General features: G+C 42.0%; 1 protein-coding gene across 1 annotated transcript in view; it reads right to left on the bottom strand.

Moving 5' to 3' along the window:
* Window positions 1-20,779, bottom strand: part of wwp2 (WW domain containing E3 ubiquitin protein ligase 2) — a 63,624-nt gene that overhangs the window by 9,180 nt on the left and 33,665 nt on the right. The window contains exons 11-17 of the mRNA XM_036567997.1: window positions 17,951-18,005; window positions 14,169-14,250; window positions 12,187-12,315; window positions 10,037-10,115; window positions 9,882-9,953; window positions 8,916-9,004; window positions 4,366-4,525 (exon numbers count right to left, since the gene is read on the bottom strand). Coding sequence (XP_036423890.1) covers window positions 4,366-4,525; window positions 8,916-9,004; window positions 9,882-9,953; window positions 10,037-10,115; window positions 12,187-12,315; window positions 14,169-14,250; window positions 17,951-18,005 — 666 coding nt within the window. The remainder of the gene's footprint in view (window positions 1-4,365; window positions 4,526-8,915; window positions 9,005-9,881; window positions 9,954-10,036; window positions 10,116-12,186; window positions 12,316-14,168; window positions 14,251-17,950; window positions 18,006-20,779) is intronic.

A 20,779-nucleotide genomic window follows, 5' to 3' on the forward strand; every position in this document is an offset into this window, starting at 1 on the left:
GCAGGAAAAGCTCTTAAAGGGGAACCTTAAAGCACAAGTACTTAATTTTTAAATATTATAAGAGAAGAAAAACTTTACTTTTACATCAGATACGTCCCGATCCAACTCAACAACTTTACTGCTGAGTGCTAGTACTGGTCCAATCTCTGTACTTTTATAGCCACATCATTAGTGTGATATTAAATTAAGTAATTAAAAGGGATTTCCACTGTTTTTTCTAAATTAATTAATTCAAGATTAATAACTGCCTCACAGTTCACAGTGGTGGTGATAGGAACCAGACGTCCACCTCTAAAAGCTCCCTCACAGAAAGTTATTAAATTAAATGGTTATGAATATGACTATGTTTGTGTGCATTTACGTAATATTTCTTCATTTTCCAGCCTCTCTTTATTCCTTACAATTACACAGGCTGTTTTTGTTACTGTGCCTTTAAAACTGATGTATGTAAATGAGCTCTGTTCTGATTGGGTATTCAAAAAACAAACCAGGCTGCAACACTCCTTATAACTTAAGAGCAAATAGACTACTGTAGGCTGAATGGGTGGGGCTAAACTGCTGTATGCTGAATGGGTGGGGCTAAACTGCTGTATTCTGAATTGGTGGGGCTAAACTGCTACAGGCTGAATGGGTGTGGCTAAACTGCTGTAGGCTCAATGGGTGGGGCTAAACTGCTGTATTCTGAAAGGGTGGAGCTAAACTGCTGTAGGCTGAATGGTGGGGCTAAACTGCTGTATGCTGAATGGGTGGGGCTAAACTGCTGTATTCTGAATGGGTGGGGCTAAACTGCTGTAGGCTGAATGGGTGGGGCTAAACTGCTGTAGCTGAATGGGTGTGGCTAAACTGCTGTATTCTGAATGGGTGGAGCTAAACTGCTGTAGGCTGAATGGTGGGGCTAAACTGCTGTAGGCTCAATGGGTGGGGCTAAACTGCTGTATTCTGAAAGGGTGGAGCTAAACTGCTGTAGGCTGAATGGTGGGGCTAAACTGCTGTATGCTGAATGGGTGGGGCTAAACTGCTGTAGCTGAATGGTAGGGCTAAACTGCTGTAGCTGAATGGGTGGGGCTAAACTGTTGTAGCTGAATGGGTGGCTAAACTGCTGTAGCTGAATGGTGGAGCTAAACTGCTGTAGCTGAATGGTGGGGCTAAACTGCTGTAGCTGAATGGGTGGGGCTAAACTGCTGTAGGCTGAATGGGTGGGGCTAAACTGCTGTAGGCTGAATGGGTGGGGCTAAACTGCTGTATTCTGAATGGGTGGGGCTAAACTGCTGTTGGCTGAATGGGTGGGGCTAAACTGCTGTAGCTGAATGGGTGGGGCTAAACTGCTGTTGGCTGAATGGGTGGGGCTAAACTGCTGTAGCTGAATGGGTGGGGCTAAACTGCTGTAGCTGAATGGGTGGGGCTAAACTGCTGTGGCTGAATGGGTGGGGCTAAACTGCTGTTGGCTGAATGGGTGGGGCTAAACTGCTGTAGCTGAATGGGTGGGGCTAAACTGCTGTAGCTGAATGGTGGGGCTAAACTGCTGTAGGCTGAATGGTGGGGCTAAACTGCTGTAGCTGAATGGTGGGGCTAAACTGCTGTAGCTGAATGGTGGGGCTAAACTGCTGTAGCTGAATGGTGGGGCTAAACTGCTGTTGGCTGAATGGGTGGGGCTAAACTGCTGTAGCTGAATGGGTGGAGCTAAACTGCTGTAGGCTGTAGTGCCAAAAAGGGTTCTGCTGTTGTTATGATGTCATGCTTCTTACAATAGAAGAACCCTTTCTGTTGCTATATAGATCCATTTTCAAGAAGGTTCTATATATAACCTTATACAAGGTTCTGCTATATAGAAGCACAGAACTTTTCTCCATCAATCCGAAGAACCGTTTCACCATGCAAAGAACCATTAAGCATAAAATGGTTCTCTGAATGTTCATGGTTCTAAATGAAACCTACTCTTTATCTTTTTTAAGAGAGAGCTGGAGTGTTCGTACGGGGTAACGGCAGGTGAGGTTTTCGTCCGACGGCGCTGAAATGTGAAATGATATATGACTTCCTCTGTTTCGGACACAGACTCTCGTTTGATCTGTTTCCAATGTAAATGTCCTGCATTATTACAGCTTCACTACAGAACCACGCTCTCTTATATACGTTATACAGGTTCAGACTGTAACACACGTCTGCACACACCTCGGTATACATGAATGTTTACATTAGCGATATGAGCATTTATGCTTTAAAGGCTTAATCAAACACGGCAGCTAAACATTTATTATAAACAAATTCCTCCCCTGAGACGCCACGTGTGCAGCGCGGTGTGTTTACTGACCGGCTCGCACATTAAATCCGATCTCAGCAGCTCCAGCCTTTAAACAGCTCCGATATTCAGAGCTCAGCTATTTAAACAATGCAATAACTCAAAAGGTGTGTACAATTTGGAGAGGAAGGAGACAAAATAATGGAAACAGAACACAGCAGGAGTGTATCAGTGGAGCTGGGCTGCATTCGCGTGCTTTAAAGCGATAGTTCAGAAAAGAAACTCGTACTTAGAACGTGAATGTTTTTAAACGATAAACTTTATCTATTTGTTGTCATTTCTTGTTGCAAAATTGCTATGAAAGGCTGTTCGATCAGCAACATTTGGTCATTGATTTTCAAATAATGCTGTTTGCTATCCGGTGTCAACCAGAGGAGAGTGGGTTTCCCCTTTTGAGTCTTGGTTCTTCCTCTCGCTCTTCCTTGCCACTGTCACCATTGGCGACACTCATGGGGGCTCAGACCCAGAATTTTCTGTAAAGCTGCTTTGTGACAACACCTGTTGTAAAAAAGCGCTACATAGATAAACTTTGACTTTGAAATATGAGGCATCCTAGATATACAGGGTGATCCAAAAAGATTCATCCGATTTCAAAGCGCCGTATTTTTACAACCGTGAGGCACCGAGGAACCAATCACAATCCAATTGAAAGAGGGGGTCATAGAGTTTCTGTCAGTGGAAGACGGCTCCTTCAGTCTGAGAGGAGATGAGACCCCTGAGCAGAAAGTGTTCTGCGTTCTCCACTTCAATAAGAGTGAATCCGTCATAACTGTGCAGTGTGATTTTCGTGGGCAGTGAAGCTCCAACAGCTCAGAGCGTTCGGCGTTGGTTCCACAACACTGGATGATCTCCGAAATCGCACTGAAAGAGCCGTGAGTGCAGCGACACCGACATGCTCAATCCAGTATGGGATGAGTTTGACTATGGCGTTGATGATGTCGATACAGCTGGAGGAGGTTCAGACTGAGACCTTGTACAATTACATAATAAACTTTATGCATACAACTTTATGAAAACAATGATTGAAATTCTCTATCTCTCTCTCGGATGCTCTCAGATTCTTTATCCTCTAAATGGGAGTTATTTGACCATCGGTTACTGAAACTGAGCCTAATATTTTTATCTTTGTCACTTCAACACTAGTCATTCGAATTTATGCTCTTGGATACGAGTCTTTATCCTCTAAACAGGTGTTTTTAATCATTGGTTAGCTGAAACCGAGTGTGTGCTGCAGTGAGAGGCACCGTACACTCACGTTAGCTTAGCCTAGCAGGCTACAGCTTAAATAGCTACAGAACAGGTTTGATTTCGGCTTTCTGTGATTCAGCCGAATCAGCCGAATTTGTTCTTGCTGTTATGAGCACCAGTCGAATCGAACCTGTACTGGGCTGTTTGGATCTCTTTAGCTAAGCTAAGTTAGCTAGCAGACTGAAGCCACCTAGCATTAGCTTAGCTAGGAAGCCACAGAACAGGTTTAATTTCGTTCTGTGGCCCCGAGCATGATCAGCTAACCATGCCAAAGCCCGGTCAGTGTGAGAAATCCACTGGAACGGTCCCCCTCCGTGCTCAGAACCGCTCGGCCCTGCGTTGGAAAACAGGCCTAACAGAACTCCATCTCTCCGATATCTAATAACGCCCCCCACCGTCAACGTCACCACTTAAAACATTCCCTCTTATTGTGGTTCATACTTTCACTCTCACACACACACACACACACACACGCACATGCACACACACACGCACACGCACACACACACACACACACACACACACGCGCACGCACACACACACGCACACGCACACACACGCAGACACATAAAACACAAGCTGTTTCTGTGAATTGTGGGGACATTACACAGACTTAGACTCATTTCCTGGAGACTTACACAAACCTTAACCATAACTACTGCTAACCTTGACCTTAAAATTTGTGGTCCCCACAAGGAATAAAGGTCCCATTGTATAAAAAGTGTAAAAACAGGTTTTCGTCCCCACAATGTGGCATTAAAGCTGGTACACAAACACACACACTCAGACACACCCTGCTGTAAGGTGGGTAAAACTCTCACCATGGCGATGAAGCGGCCGATGAAGCGGAAGTAGGTCAGGTGATCGGGGTTGATGGAGGAGGCAGGGTTTATCTGCAGGCAGTAGTTGTTTTTGCCAGCGTATTCAAACAGACAGTACATGGGGTTCAGGACCTCATGAGACAGCAGGAAGAACCACTCTCTGTGGGACGAGAGACAGAGACAGAGAGAGAGAGAGAGAGATACAGAGAGACAGAGAGAGAAAGAGAGAGAGACAGAGATACAGTGAAAAACATCAGATTTGATATCTCAAACTGATACCTGATTGAAAACACATTCAAAGGTTTGGAATCACTTGCCACTGTTATTGAATAATAATTTTCAGTAGAGAACAGTAAAGATTGAAGCAACAAACTGACGGTTTATTTACAACTTATTTAACTGTTATCATCTATTTATAGTCATTTACTGTCAAAACATCTTTTGAGTAGCTGCAAAATTTGCAAAATTCAGCAAAATTCATTAATTTTGAATGTGAGGCATCCTAAATGCTGTTAATTCTCAATTTTTCAATCTCAATCTGATCTCAATCATCAGAAATAAAGATTCTCTGCAGATAAATTTGTGTTCATCAGGGGATAAACGATGTAAATATACCCTCAAAAGGTCCAACAGTGGTTTTAAGGTCTGATTGTGAACCTTAAATAAGTTTTTCCAGGTGAAAAGTTCGTTTTTGTACCTTTTCATAACTGAATGTTTTAAAACAGAACAGTAAAATAAAATGTATATGGTTCTATATAGCACCAAAAAGGGTTCTATTGTAACAAGCTTGACATCATAACAACAGCTATTTTTGGCGCTCTATAGAATGCTTTTCAAAAAGGTTCCGTATAGAACCTTATACAACACATTCTCCATCAATTTTAAGAACAACTTTACTATGCAAAGAACCATTTAAGCATGAAATTGTTCTTTAGGCGTTCATAGGTCTATACAGAACCTTTGTCTATCAGTGTAGGTTATTTTTGTTTACAGTTTCATTTGCTGAATTATTTGACTCAGTTTTAAGTTGTAGTTCTGTTTTTGTTTACATTTACGATCCAGGGTGATTTTCAAGACTGAAGATTTACATCTTTGTGAAATTGTCTTCAGTAAAGAACCCCTGAAGAACTAGCTTTTTTAAGAGTGTAGAATATCATATCATCATATTACAGTAATTTCATTAATATATCTGCAACAAAATCGGTTTTATATCGTTTAAGGCACTGATTCTGAACGTTTGAGCAGTGATGTATCTGCTGAACTCCAGAAGAGCAGAAAGTTTAGGTGACGCTGAGTTACTGCATTACAACACCTGCACTTTATTCATTTTACTGCATTTGTAACTCTGCCTGAATAAAAGCTATATTTCTCTGTAATGCTGATCCAAATACATACAAAAAGGTGGTTCTTCAAGGGTTCTTTAGCAAAGATATTCACCAATGGCCTCATTTGTCAGTATCTTCCTAAGTCTGTTCTTAAGTGTGTTCTTGAGAAAGGTCCTAAGGAAAAGTCTCTGTCAGATTCATGTCGTGTTCTTAAAGTGCAGAACTGTTCTACCTTTGTGCTCTTGAGTGTGTGTAGATTCTGTTCTTACCTAAGAACAAATCCCACATAGATGTCAGAATCTTCATAAAAACTGCGTAAGTGGGTTTTAAGAAGAAATTACTTCTTAAGAACGGTTGGTGAATGAGGCCCAGTGGTTCTATATAGAACCATGAGCACACAAAGAACGATTTGCATGATTATATGGTTCTTTGCATGGTGAAATGGCTCTTTAGATTGATGGAGAACAGTTCTATAGAGAACCTTTTTGAAAAGGGTTCTATATAGCACCAAAAGGGTTCTGCTATTGTTACAAGTTTGACTTTGTAACAATAGAAGAACCCTTTCTGGTGCTATATAGAATCTAGAGGTGGGCGATATGGCAAAAATGTAGTATCGTGATACATCAAGAAATTTTAACAATACTCGATGTGTCATATTTATTTTTTCAGACAGAGCTACATTTAAAAAATATTATCAAAACTGTGAACACAGTGATTTTTATTCAGCATTTGTCACTAAATCCAGTTAAACTGACTAATTTTACCCTCTTTATAATGAAACATGCAGCTGGTCAGTTTCTACAAGCACTGACGATAAACAGGATATGATCAGAAAAGCAGACTGTACTGTATTGTGACATAATTTATCATGATAACGTCATATTAATATTGTCATATCGCCCAGCCCTACAAGAAGCCTTTAAACACATTCTGCATCAATCCAAAGAACCTTTTCACCATACAAAGAACAGTTAAGCATGAAAATGTGTCTGAGTGTTTATAGTTCTATATAGAACCATTTGTCTTTACTAAAGAACCCTTAAAGAACCTTTTTTAAGAGTGTACATCCTAATTTATAAATGTAAATTTATGTACAATCATTTGCAAAAGTTTGATTTCATGTTGTTGATTTTCTAAGTGTACATAAATGAACTTCTGCACATTTTAATACACAGTTACTGATTGTTTGCTGAATTTAACACATTGGGAAAAGAATAAAACCTAAAATGCAGCCTGTGCAAAAGTTATAGCACAGTTTATACTTCACATTTTATTTTTTCCCAATGTTAAACAACAAAACATGTCAACTTTTGCACACGACTGTACAAGGAAAATTCCTGTATCAGTGAACGCACACATTCCGTCACACACTCAACAAGATAATATGTGATTTATTTCATGTTTTTATTCAACACATGCCTTGTTTGAATATCAGATTATGCGGCTGAGCGCTAAGCTGAGAGCAGATATCCGTCATTTCGAATAATCCCCAGCCCATCCCTATTAAAAACACTCACTGTGTTGACTCATTGGAAAAGTACAAGCTTTTTTGGCCTGTAGTGTTTGGAGCTGAAACAAAAAAGGCCGTGGAGGAGCCGGCAGGAGGAAAGAGGCGACAGCCTGATGGATCTGATGGATTTAATGGATTAAATAGATTTCATGGATCTGAGGTTGAGTAAGGACCAAGAAGGATTAAGGAAATTAGACGCACCCTGTTGTTACATGTGCTGAACAAATAAACCGTGGAAAGGAAAACAGAAAAACCTGAAATAATAACAATCAGAATGGGTCGAGCTTATTCAAGCAAACAGAAATATGACAGAGTCAAAGGCCGGTGATTGGTGGGTGTGTAAACATCAAATATGGACATAAAATAAAGAAAGTCCTCAGCCAATAAAGCAGGACCTGTTCTACATAATAGACACAAATGAACAAAGACATATTGTTCTGTGTTGTATAAAGGATGATTAATGGAGAACCTGGTCTTGTGTGCAGAGAACTGGACATATGTTAATACAAACACACGCACAACCTGCCTCTGACTCAGCGTCTGATCTGAAGTATTGGATAAAAATTAAAAACACAAATTTTTGATCAGATTCAGTTTAATGAACACAGGCTGATATTCTTCAAAGTGGGCTGCAGACATGAAAAGGTCAAATGAAGGAATAAAGGAACAAAAACATGTAATACGAATTAACCCCTTAAACTCTGAGGGTCAGCATGTGGACAAACACATCAGTTCCTCACTCACCTACAGATCATATGCATCAGATTCTTAGCTGATACTGAATAATCCATATAGATACTGAATAATTTGTATTTGTGTGCAATTCGTATTGGTTACTGAAAATTAATATATATATAATATATAATTAATAGCAGATAGTAAACAAATTAATTGTAGTTACAGAATAATTTACAGTAGCTACTATTTAAACCACAGAAGTTACTGAATAATTAATTACCGAACAATTCACAGCAGATACTGATTAATTCACATTGAATTAACTGTGACAGAATAATTCATAATAGATAATCATTTATAAGAGTTAGTTACTTCATAATATATACTGAATAATCTGTAATAGATGCACAAACATTCATAGTAGCTACTGAATACGTCATAGTAGATACTGAATAATTGATAGTAATGAATGAATAATTCATGGTAGTAACTGAAGTCTGAATATTTACTAACTGAGCAGTGAGGCTGTAGTTTGAGGGGTTAACTCTGCTCTACACAGGATCTTCAGACACCATCCAGACACACCGACACACACAGACACACCGACACACAGACACATGATGAAACGCAGCACATGTAATGAAGGAAGCCCAAAGGACCCACCACCAGGCCCCTGACCTTTTGACCTTTCCCCCCGACCCCAAAGTTTTCGGGTGATGGGAGTGGGGAGGGCAGGGTGGTCACGCCGGGGGCAGCGCAGACACCTCCAGGCATCCCGTCCGTGGTTCTACCCTGTGGTAGAACAGCATGACCTAACCTACCATAGGGTAAAACCACTGGCGCGACACCAGAGACACGGACACACACAAACACACACCAGCAGGACGGATCGGGGACCACCACCAGGGAGAGGAGCGCACGGAGGAACCCAAAAAGAACACCACACACCAGGCCGTATGATACTGACAAAGACAGGGGCACAAACACACATGCTAACGCTAGTGGTAATGCTAACATTAGCATTAGGGGGCACTTGCCTGGCGATGCCGCCGTAGTCCAGCCCCTCCTCCCCCCTCATGATGATGTAGAGCCTCCGGCGCAGGTCATATGGCTTCATGTTCATAATCTGGGAAGACAACACACACATTACAAACCATTAGAAAACTTCAAAATTCCATTTATTTTGTCTTTTTTTTAATTATTTTTACACAATTTGAAAATATCAGCTGCACTTTACACTGTGTGAACATTTCCTGAGGAACGAGATCGGCAGAAATTTTTCAAAGCAAAAAGCTTTTTGAAGTTACATGAAGAGATGTGCAGTAACATAATTTCCTAAAGTTATGTTTGCTTATAACAGCGACAATATGTATGCAATAGTGTTCGAAATCGCTTACGATTTCAGCATTTCCTGTTATTTTATACAAAATAACTGAACCAGAGTAGTTTTAGATGTTTTAGTCAACAATTTCAAGTATTTTGTTTTTTTAGCATTGAGATGCGATTATTTTTAAATAACTTTTAAAATATAATGTATTATTAGTATCAATTTTTAATTTCATTTTAGAACCATCTACAGCTCTGTGCTGGACAAACCTACATTTTAATTACTCATTTATATATATGAATTATTTATGTTATACGCTTATCTGCCACCACACACTGGTTCTGTGTCACTGAAAATTTATTTCAAACTTATGAACTTGTAAGTTCCTTTATAATGACCAAACTTGAATATGGAATCTCCGCAGGTTTTGATGTGCAATTTCTATTTATTTGCTGAGTTTAACAAATTAGAAAACTATGAAATATAAAATATAAAAGCCCACATTTAACGTTTTATTTTTTCCAGTGTATTAAATTCAGCAAATAAACAGTAACTGTGCATTAAAATGCGCAGGAGTGTGTCTCCGTAGAGTACGTGTTAACTTATTCACACTTAGAAAATCGATAACAACATGGAACTTGATCAGGGGTGCACAAACTTGTGTGTATCTCCTCACCTGCTGAAAGGAGTCCTCAAACAGAGTTTGTCTCGACACTGAGATCTTCACATGGCTGGGCAGAGCGTTGGACTGCAAAAGAGAGAGAATTTAAACCACACAGTCGTTCAAATCTCACCATAAAGGACATCTGTAAAGAGACTGGCTGCACTTACATGGCACAAGAAACGGAACTGATGATATTTCCATCTGAAGCTGCGGTCATACGCGCCTGGAGACCCACCCTGCCGTGAGCTAGAGAGAGAGAGACAGAGAGAGATAATCAGAGAGCTTACCAGAACTAATTCCAGCCTCCATTCATATTCAGCCTGACCTGAGAAACACACAGAGTTGATGTGCACCTGCATCTAGGGGCCTAAAAGCTGAGTATGGAGCTGAGATGCGCAGTGAGGACCACAGTGGGTCACCAAGGGTCCCAGCATGGAGCTGCACAGTGAGGACAGCAATGGGTAAGTATGGGCCTCAGCATGGAGCTGCACAGCTAGGACCACAATGGGTCTGTATGGGCACCAGATGTAAAGTGAGGACCACAGTGTGTCAGTATGACCACAGTAGGTGTAAGTGGACCCCAGTATGGAGCTATGCAGTGAGAACCACAGTGGGTCAACGCAGTCCCCAGCATGGAGGTGCACAGTGACAATCTCAGTGAATCAGTATGGACCAAAGCATGGATCTGTGAAGTAGGGACCATGTGCCCCAGCATGCAGATGCAAAGTGAGGACTAATAAAGCAGAACATGGACCAAAGCATGGAACTGTGCAGTGAAGACCACAGTGGGTCAATGGAAGTGCACGGTGAGAATCTTGGTGGGTCAGCATGGGCCCCAGCATGGAGCTATGCAGTGAGGACTACATCATTGTATCATTGTAGGCCTTAGCATGGAAGTGCGAGGCAAGGACCACAGTGGGTCAGTATGGGTTCCTGCATGAAGGTTCCAAGTGATGACCACAGATGGTGAGCATGGACCAATGCAAGGAACTACACCGTGAGGACTACAATGGGTCAATATGCGACCCACTGTTGTCCTCATGGTGACGGTGAAGACCACAGTATAGAATCATGAACTCTAGCATGGACTTGTTTAGTAGAAAGATCACAATGGGTCAATGTAGTATCCAGCAAAGAACTGCTCAGTGAAGATCCACAATGGTTCGGTTTGGGACCCAGCATGGGGCTGCAAAACGAGAACCAACATGGATCAACACGGGCTCTAGGATAGAGGAGCAAAGTGAAGACCACAGTGGGTGGGCATAGACCCAGGCATGGAACAATGCAGTGAGGACCACAGTGGGTCAGTGTAGTCCACAGCATGGAGATGCACATTTAGGATCACAGTGGGTCAGTGTGGGCCTGACTAGGGAGTCAAAAAGTGAGGATCACAGTTTGTGAATGTGGGTCCTGGCAAGGAGGGGTGGAATGAGGACCACAGTACGTCAATACAGTCCCCAGCATGGAGGTGCAGGAGTTGTGTCAGTATGGACTCCTGCCTAAAAGTGCACAATAATGACTACCATGGAACAGTGTGGGCCCCAGAATGGAGACACACAGTGAGGACCATAGTAGTCAGTATGGGCCCCAGTATGGAGCAGCACAGTGAGGACCACAGTGGGTCAATATGGGACCCAGTACAGAAATGCACAGTGGGGACAATAATGGTTTTGTATGGGTCCCAGTATGGAGCTGCACAGTGAGGACAATAATGGTTTCGTATTGGCCCCGGTATGGACCTGCACAGTGAGAACCCTAGTGGGTCGGTATGGGCCCCAGTATGGAGCAGCACAGTGAGGACAACAGTGGGTCAGTATGGGTCCCAGTATGGAGCTGCACAGTAAGGACAACAGTGGGTCAGTATGGGCCCCAGTATGGAGCAGCACAGTGAGGACAATAGTGGGTCAGTATGGGCCCCAGTATGGAGCAGCACAGTGAGGACAACAATGGTTTCATATGGGCCCCAGTGTGGAGCTGCACAGTGAGGACAGCACTGATTTCGTATGGGCCCCAGTATGGAAGTACACAGTGAGGACCCCAGTGGGCAAGTATGGGCCCAGCATGAAGGTGCAAAATAAGGACCGCGGTGGGTCAGCATGGACTGCAGCATGGAACTGTGCAGTAAGGACCACAGCCAGTGCAAAATATGTGCCTCCTCAGCAGTGGGCCAGGAAAGAGGAAGTGGGCAGGGGAAAGAGAGAGAGAGAGAAAGAGAGAAAGAAAGCGAGAGAGAGAAAGAGAGAGATACAGCTTGACTTTTTCATTCAAAGTCAGTGTGTGGAATTTGAGCCCACATACGCTGGCAGTGTGTATTTACCCTGATTCGAAGCCTGGCCGTGGGTCTTTGAAGGTGGTGGTGCGTGAATTGTGATCTACGAAATATCGCACGCCCTCAGCGGTGTACTTCATCTCCCAGCCAGGGGGCAGCGGCGGCTCCTGGATCATCCTGCAACAGACACAGATCAGTGTGAATGTGTGTGGTGCAGGAGAACTGGGACGTTTAAACTGTGGAACTCGTTATCTTTCACCATTAGGCACTGAAGTTATTTCAAGAAGCATCTCAAAACACATTTTAATAAAATTGCAAACAAAGTTACTACTATTATCATCATTATTATTATTATTATTATTAATGCAGACTTTTATGTTCAGTTTGTTCTGTCCACTGTAGGGTTTTTGAGATTCATTTTGCCTGTTTTTCAAACATAAAACTAAGAAACTATTAAGAATTTGCACCAATAACCTCACAAGTCACTCTGAATACAGGAGCTGAATCAAATTTCACCACCTTTACATTCAGTTATTTTCCTTCGATTTAATGCTATGGGTCTGAAAGCAGGTGTAGCTGTCAAGAAGCCCTCGTTAAGAAATGGAAACAGACATAAAAGAAGAAGAGCATTTGCACTACACTGCAAAAAAGTCTTTTGTCAAGTGAAATGATTTTAAATCCAGTCAATATGTCTAATATCTATCTGAAAATATCTGTCAATATAGTGAGACAATTTTACTTAATAAATTTACTTAAAACAAGCAAAAATGTCTAGAAATATGTAAATTAATCTTAAATTAAGCTGACAACAATCTCAAAAGGAGAAATATTAGATTTATTGAGTATATTAAAGATAATTTTACCCGACAAGATACTTTTTTTGCAGTGCAGAACGCCCAACCTGCACATCTGAGATGTAAATAAGGTTTTATGTACTGATGGGTCTAAATTTACAGTTGAGATTACTTGGATGGTGAGAAGCAGAAAATGTTAAAGGGGAGCTGTTAGGCTTTTCTGTTTTTCTCTTTCCTTTAGTGTGTTGTATCTTTTTGTGGATGTAAACATCCTGCAGAGTCCCAGAGCTCAGCGTTCCCTCCAGAACCCACTTTTCTCAGCTGCCTGAAATGCCTTGTTGGAATTCCAGCACTTTTGTTACAGGATGACATCATCTCGTAACACAGTTCTTACTGCCTGCCTACCGGCGAGCTCCGCCCCCTCACACAGCGCACAGCGGCTACTGGAGGAGGAAGAGTGTGTTCAGTGCTGTAGCGTGTGGAGAAACGCTGACCGGACTTTCAGGATCCACTCTGGATCAAACTGAAAGAACCGACGCTGCTGGAGAAACAGCCACAGCGGAGTTACAGCTGCTCAGGAGAGAAGGGTCTGTCTGCAGAACGCAGGACAGGGGCGGAACCTGGAGGGGCACCGCTCTGGTGGCTGACCAATCAGAACAGAGTGAGCGAGATGACCAATCAAAGCACACTGGGCTTATCGGGAGGCGGGGCTTAAAGACACAGGAGCTCTAACAGAGCGTTTCAGACAGAGGGTGAATAGAGATGAACAGTATGAGGAAATAATGTGTTTGGAACACTGAAGCTGTAAATCTATTACAGTAGAGCAAAAATAACATTATGAACACTGAAAATGAACAGAATAGCCCCCCTTTAAACCAACTGTGTGTCTGCAGATTTCTCTGAGAAATTGAAAGTGAGTCTCCTGAAAACAACGGAAGCTGGAATAAAGGTAAAGAGTGACACACTGAACACTCAAAACAGCTAAAATTAGATTTAGTTGTTGAGGTTTCTGGGTAATTTTCTGTTAAATGTGTTTTCTGATGCTGAAAAATATCTTTACTGGAAATGAAATAAATGGGGGTCTGTGACTTTTGCACAGTGCTGTATCTGAGCTCCATCTGCTGCCTCTACAGGAGCTCAACACACAAACCCACCAATCAGAGACTCATCAGAGGGGGCGGAGCGCGCACACACACACACACACACACACACACACACACACACACACACTCCTACCCTTGGGTTCGAGGGTCCTCCCACTGCGTGGTCCGCGTGTTGTGGTTGACGAAGTAAACGCGCCCATTGTCCTGACGCTTTTCTGTAAAACAGACAGAGAGATCACTGCAGCTCTGACGTCTGGGAAAGTAAACGATGCTGAGCAAGCGAGCGAATAAGTGAGCGGAGGAGGAGGAGCGGAGACACAGTGTGAAGGTGTAAGAAGAGCACTGTGTAGAGGAGGTGAAGATGGAGTGAAGGTCTCAGCACTGACCGAAAAGTGACGAGTCAGTGTGGCATTTCACTGCAGCCTCCAAAATACCCCACCGACCAGAGAGAGAGAGAGAGAGAGAGGGAGGCTATAATTTTGGCTACCAGGGACTAAACAAACATTTGACCCCGTTTAGAATAATATAACCAACTCAAAGGGAGAGAGAAAGAGAGAGAGAGAAAAAAAGAGAGAGAACAGCAGACAGTGAAAGAGAGAGAGAGATACATACTAAAAGAGAGTTAGAGAGAGAAAAAAGAAATACAGAGAAACAAGACAAAATAAAGAGCGAGAGGGGAAAAAGAGAGAGAGCGAGAGAGAGAGGAACATAAAACAAAGACAGACTGAAAGAAAGAAACAAAGAAAGAAAGAAACAAAGGCTATAATTTGGGCTACTAAAGACTAAATAAATGCTTGAAAGTGAGTGTGTGAGAAAGAGAGAGAAAGAGAGAGAGGAGAAGAAAAGAACAGAAAGAGAGAAAGACAAGAAGAGAAGAGAACGGAGAGAGGCAGGAGAAAAGAAAGGAGACAAGAAAAGAGAAGAGAATAGCAGGAGAAAAGATAAAAAAGAGACACAAAAAGAGAAGAAGAGAAGAGACAAGAGAAAAGAAAAAAAGAAGAGAGAGAAAAGATAAGAAAAAGAGAGAGATAAAAAAGAGGCGCAAAAAGAAGAAAACAAAGACAAGACAAGAGTGACACAAGAGAACAAAGAGAAGAGAAGAGGAGAGATGAGATGAGAACTGAAGAGAAGAGAAATGAAATGAAGAGAACTGAAAAGAGAAGAGGAGAGAATTGAAGAGGAGAGACAAGAGAAGAGAAGAGAAAAGAACTGAAGAGAAGAAAAGAAGAAAGAGAAATGAAGAGAAGAGACAAGAAGAGAACTGAAGAGAGGAGAAGAGAACTGAAGAGATGAAAAGAGAACTGAAGAGAAGAGAGGAGAAGAGAACAGAGAAAAAGAGAAGAGGAGAGAACAGAGAAGAAGAGAAGAGAAGAGGCGAGAAGAGAACAGAGAAGAAGAGAAGAGAAGAGGAGAGAAGAGAAGAGGAGAGAAGAGAAGAGAAGAGAAGAGAAGAGAAGAGAAGAGAAGAGAAGAGAAGAGAATGAGAGATACAGACAGACTGAGAGAGCCTCTGAGTGAGAGAGTGTAAAGTTGTATTTGCTGATTTTTAACTCTAATTTGGTCTGTTTAAACAGTCCTGACCAGTCCTGAGTATTTTTTGTGTTTTCTGACCAGAGCTGGTGCCCTGTCTGCACCACACACTCCTGTCTCTACACCACACACTCCCTCTTTCCATATTCACCCCCGCACTCCCCACACACACACCCTCCTACAACCCCCCCTTCGCCATACTGTTCTCATTAGCGAGCATGTGTGGTGTGTGCAGTGCTGGAACAGTAGTCCTTACATTACAGCCGCTACCAACCTTAAACACCCCCCCACACCCCTACACCACCCCCTCTTCCCCTCCTCCCCCTACACACCCTATACACCCCCCCACCTACACACACAGCCTCTCTGTTTAAGTTACAGCTCAGAAAAACCGATCTGTTAGAGGTCAGTGTTACCGAACAATATCCAAACACACACAGAACCACAGAACCTACATCACTTGAACCGAGTTAGTCTTTATTAAAGAGAGAGAGTTTATTTATAATAAGGTCAAGCGGCCGTGCTGGTCACCTCTGAAGCTGTGAGAAGATGTATCAAATCTCTCTCTCTCTCCTTCTCTCTCTATCTGTCTCTCTCTCTCTCTCCTAAGATCAGGGAGCAGTTTCAGACAGAACGCGGTGCTCCAGTCTGGGCGTTGTTCAGCATTGAAATGAAGAATTTCCGTTATAAAATAGACCAATAAAGAATAACTGGCTGAAGAGCAGAAGTTTTCTGACTGGAAGTGATGAAAACGGAGAACATCAGAGCTTCACTCAGCTTGGAGAACTTCAGCTCCCTGACACTGACGCACTGCGCTAACGGGGCGGAACAATACATCATACGAACATTTCACGATACAGAACAACCTAGAGCTGCGCGATAGGGCAAACATATAATATCGCGATACTTCGAGACATTTTCATGATACACGAACAGGTCTAGAAAGCACCTTTTTGTAAAGGATTCTATATAGCACCAAAAGGGTTCTACTATTGTTACAAGCTTGACATCGTACCAATAAAAGAACCCTTTCTGGTGCTATATAGAACCTAGAGGTGGGCGATATGGCAAAAATATAATATTGCGATACTTCAATTAATATTCACGATACACGACATGTTGTGATATTTATCTTTTCAGACGTCTGATCAGCTGGAATAGAGAAAAAAGATCCAGCAGACCTACATTTAAAAAATACCATCAAAAACTGATTTTATTCAGTATTTGTCACTAAATTCAGTTAAACTGACTAATTTTACTCTCTTTACAATGAAACATGCAGCTGGTCAGTTGCTGACGATACACACAATATGATCAGAAAACCATATCGTACTGTGACATAACTTATCTTGATAACGATATATATTGCCATATCGCCCAGCCCTAGAACAGACACACTCTACATAAACAGTTACCAAAACAGAACCACAGCGTCTACAGAGAACCAACTTTATTTCATTTTCTTAGAAGACAAATGAACAATAGAATCAATGAATCATGAATATTAATAATATGAATCATAATATGAATACAACTAAACATTAACATGCATATTGTAACGTCTCTAACAGCCGTGTGTATTACATACACTCTCAAAGGTTCTTCAAGAGTTCTTCAGTGAGGAGTATACTTCTATATAGAACCAAGTGCAGGCTTAAATGGTTCTTTGCATGGTGAAATGGTTTTTCTGATTGATGGAGAATGTGATGGACCATAAAGATGTTCTGCTACTGTTACGAAGCAATAGAAAGACCCTTTCTGGTGCCATACAGAACCCTTTTCAAAAATGTTCTGCATAGAACCATATACAACACGTTCTCCAACAATCTGAAGAATGATTTCACCATGCTGACAACCATTTAAGCATGAAAAGTGCTCTTTGAGTGTTCATGGTTCTATACAGAACCACTGTCTTTACTAAAGAACCCTTGAAGAACCATGTTTTTAACAGTGTACAGCACATATAATGCACAGCTGATGGAGTGAGAGTGTGTTTGAGAGGTTTGGAAGATTTTTATCTCTGTACACGATCAGGTTATCACAGTGAATGATCTGTGCTGCAGGTTAACGAGGTAAATGAGGTGAGGCAGGTGAGGCAGCTGAGGCAGTGGAGGCAGGGGAGGCAATCACTCTGTATCTGAACACCTGAACCTCAATATCACAGTGGAGCATCACTGTGATAAACAGCCGGCTGCGCTTTACTATTAATTAATTGTCTAAAATTGTTTAAATGCTGGTTAAAGAGTAGATAATGTAATGTAATCTGCGGCTCTGACTGACAGTCAGTCTGTGAATGTGTTAATGAGGTTAGAGTGTAATTATAAATCATTTTTGGCTGAATGATGCGTCACCTAGTGATGCGAGTCTGAGACAGCGGTGACTTACCCCATCCTGGAGGAAGAGCACCCAGAGGATCATTCTCAACAGGAGCTCCAGAGGACTGCAGAGAGAGAGAGAGAGAGAGAGAGAGAGAGAGAGACAGAGAGAGAGAGAGAGAGAGAGGAGAGAGGACAGAGAGAGAGAGAGAGAAAGAGAGACAGAGAGAAAGAGAGCAAGCAAGAATGAACAAGAGAGAGTGAAGAGATGGAAAAAAAAGAGCGAGAGAGGGAAGAAATGAAGAAAAGAGAGCGGAGATGAAGAAAGCAAGAGAAAAGATAAAAAAGAGAGAAGCGGAAAAGAGAGAGTGAACAAGAGAGTGAAGAGATGGAGAAAAAGAGAAAAGAGAGTGAAAGATAGAGAGAGTGTGAAGAGATTTAAAGAAGAGCGAGGGAAGAAATGAAGAAAAGAGAGCAGATATGAAGAAAAAGAGAACAGATGGAGAAAAAGACAGAAAAGAGAGAGCAAAGAGAAGCGGAAGAGAGAGTGAACAAAAGAGTGTGAAGAGATGGAAAAGAGAGAGGGTGAGCAGAGGTGGAGGAAAAAAGACAGCAAGATAGAGAGCAAAATGAAAAGAGTGAAGAAAGAGATGCAGAAAAAACAGAGAGAAAGAAAAAGGAGAGAGAGGCAGAGAGCAAGGACAGAGAGAGAGAGAGAGAGCAGAGAAAGAGAGAGAACAAGGAGAAAGAGAGACAGCAAAGGAAAAGTGGAGGATGGAGGAAAAGTGAGAGAACAAAGAAAAAAAAAGAAAAAGAGAGTGAGCAAAGAGATGGAGAAAAAGGAGAGAGAGAGAGAGAGAGAGAAGAGATGCTCCGGTTAGAAAACTCTTCTTCTGTCTGAAAGTGTGTTTCTGGTTCTCCTGCGGTGATGCTGATGTTCTTCAGGTGGTTCTCAGAGCTCAGAGGCTGGACGCTGAACGGGCAGCGCAGCCGGGCCGAGTGGAGGAGCGGGCGAGCGGTCAGACGGCGGACTGTGCTGGACGGAGGAGTGTGTTGCTCCTGCTGCTGCTCGGGCACACTGACTCTGCTCCACACTCAGCCCGCGTATGCCTTCCAAAACCACACACACACACACACACTCACTCACGCTGGCGCTGGTGTTCCAGTGAGCTCACAGGCTCCACCCCCCCGTCTCGGCCTTCCTCACCGCGCTGTGAAAGCTGCAGGGAGGTGCGATGTCTGACTTACACTGAAGAGAACATTCATCCAGCACAAAAGCACCTTTATTCCACGCACACACACACATGAGCAGCGTCCACCCCGCCGGCCAGCTGTGTGTGTGTGGTGTGGGGGACACTTTTTTTTTCCTCTCGTGTGGAAAATTTGTATATTTGTGTGTGACAAAACGGCTCCTGTGAGCGAGCGAGGAAAGGCTGGTACACGGGAACTGCTTTCAGACGCAATTCTGATGTATGAAAACATAAAAAAGCCTGAAACATACGAACACAGCGCGCCTTCACCGCCCCCGCCGCGCTCACACACACCGCAGCCCGGCCCGCGGACCACCGGCCCTGAGTTTATAAAAGCACATTCACGTCCCCATCTGGAGCCAACATGGCTGCGACGCTTCAGCGGCTTTACGGGCAGAGGCTCCAGTGGCGCTTGGAACAAAATCGCGCTGGCCGTTCCGTCTGACGTCAGGACAAACGGGGAAAGGACGAATGGGGAGCCCTAAACATCTCAGACACATGAACCCACAATGAAGTTAGCAAGCGTTAATTATATATGAGTATATAAATATGTATAAGTACAACGCAGATTCTTACCTTCTTAAAAACTTGCGTTCAACTAAACATCTACTAACGTTTCTCTCTGCTGTTAGATTATAAAGAACAATTAACCTTTCTTTAATTTGCTTTAACTAGTCCCTTTAAATCAGGGGGTGCCAAAACATTCTGTCACCAAAGTGGAGTGGAGTGTTTGTGGTGGGCCGAGGGGCCAAAACGACAACATACAAATGTATAAAGGTAACATTACAGTTCAAAAACACTTCAAAAATACAATGTTTAAAGGGAATAAAGCCTCACAAGCTCATCTACACTTTGGGCAGCACTGATTTCAATGATCAAAATCCATTAAATTCAATTTAATTTAAGTAATACATTTATATTAGATTCAGCTTATCTGTCCCTTTAAATGATTAATATCTATTAGAATCAATTTCACTCATCAATTTCAATAATAAATATGTATTAAATTCAGCTTAACTCTCCTTTTAAATGTTAAATATCTATTAAATTCAATTTAACTTCTCAATTTAAACAATAAATATGTACTAAATTTAGCTTAATTCTCCCTTTAAATGACACATATCTAAATTCATTTTAACCTCTCAATTTAAGGAATAAATGTCCACTAAATGTAAAAATGTCCATCTTATCTCTTCCATTAAATGATACATAAATGATACATATCAAATTCACCTTAACTCTTCTTTCAAATTTCAGATACCTATTAAATTCACTTTAACTTCTCAATTTAAATGATGCATCTGTTGAATTCAGCTGAATTCTCCCTTTAAATGACAGGTATCTGTTTGATGTCTGTTAAATTAAGCTTAACATTCCTCCTTAAATGATAAATATCTATTAAATTCATTCTAATTTCTCCCATTATTAACGTCTCCCATTATTATCTCTCACTCTGACCCTAGTTTGTTAATAATTTGAGCATTTGTAGACGTTCTGTAGGAAACTACCCAAATAGAGAAGAACCTGGAAATCTATAGGAGAACTTTCACTTCAGTACTTCCTAATTTATAATGTTTGATTGAAGAGTTTATTTCTGGAGGGTCAGTTTTTAATAGTTATTAATACGCTGATAATCACACCCGGGACAG

This window comes from Colossoma macropomum, unplaced genomic scaffold, assembly GCF_904425465.1.
Source record: "Colossoma macropomum unplaced genomic scaffold, Colossoma_macropomum, whole genome shotgun sequence".
NCBI classification, from domain to species: Eukaryota; Metazoa; Chordata; class Actinopteri; order Characiformes; family Serrasalmidae; genus Colossoma; species Colossoma macropomum.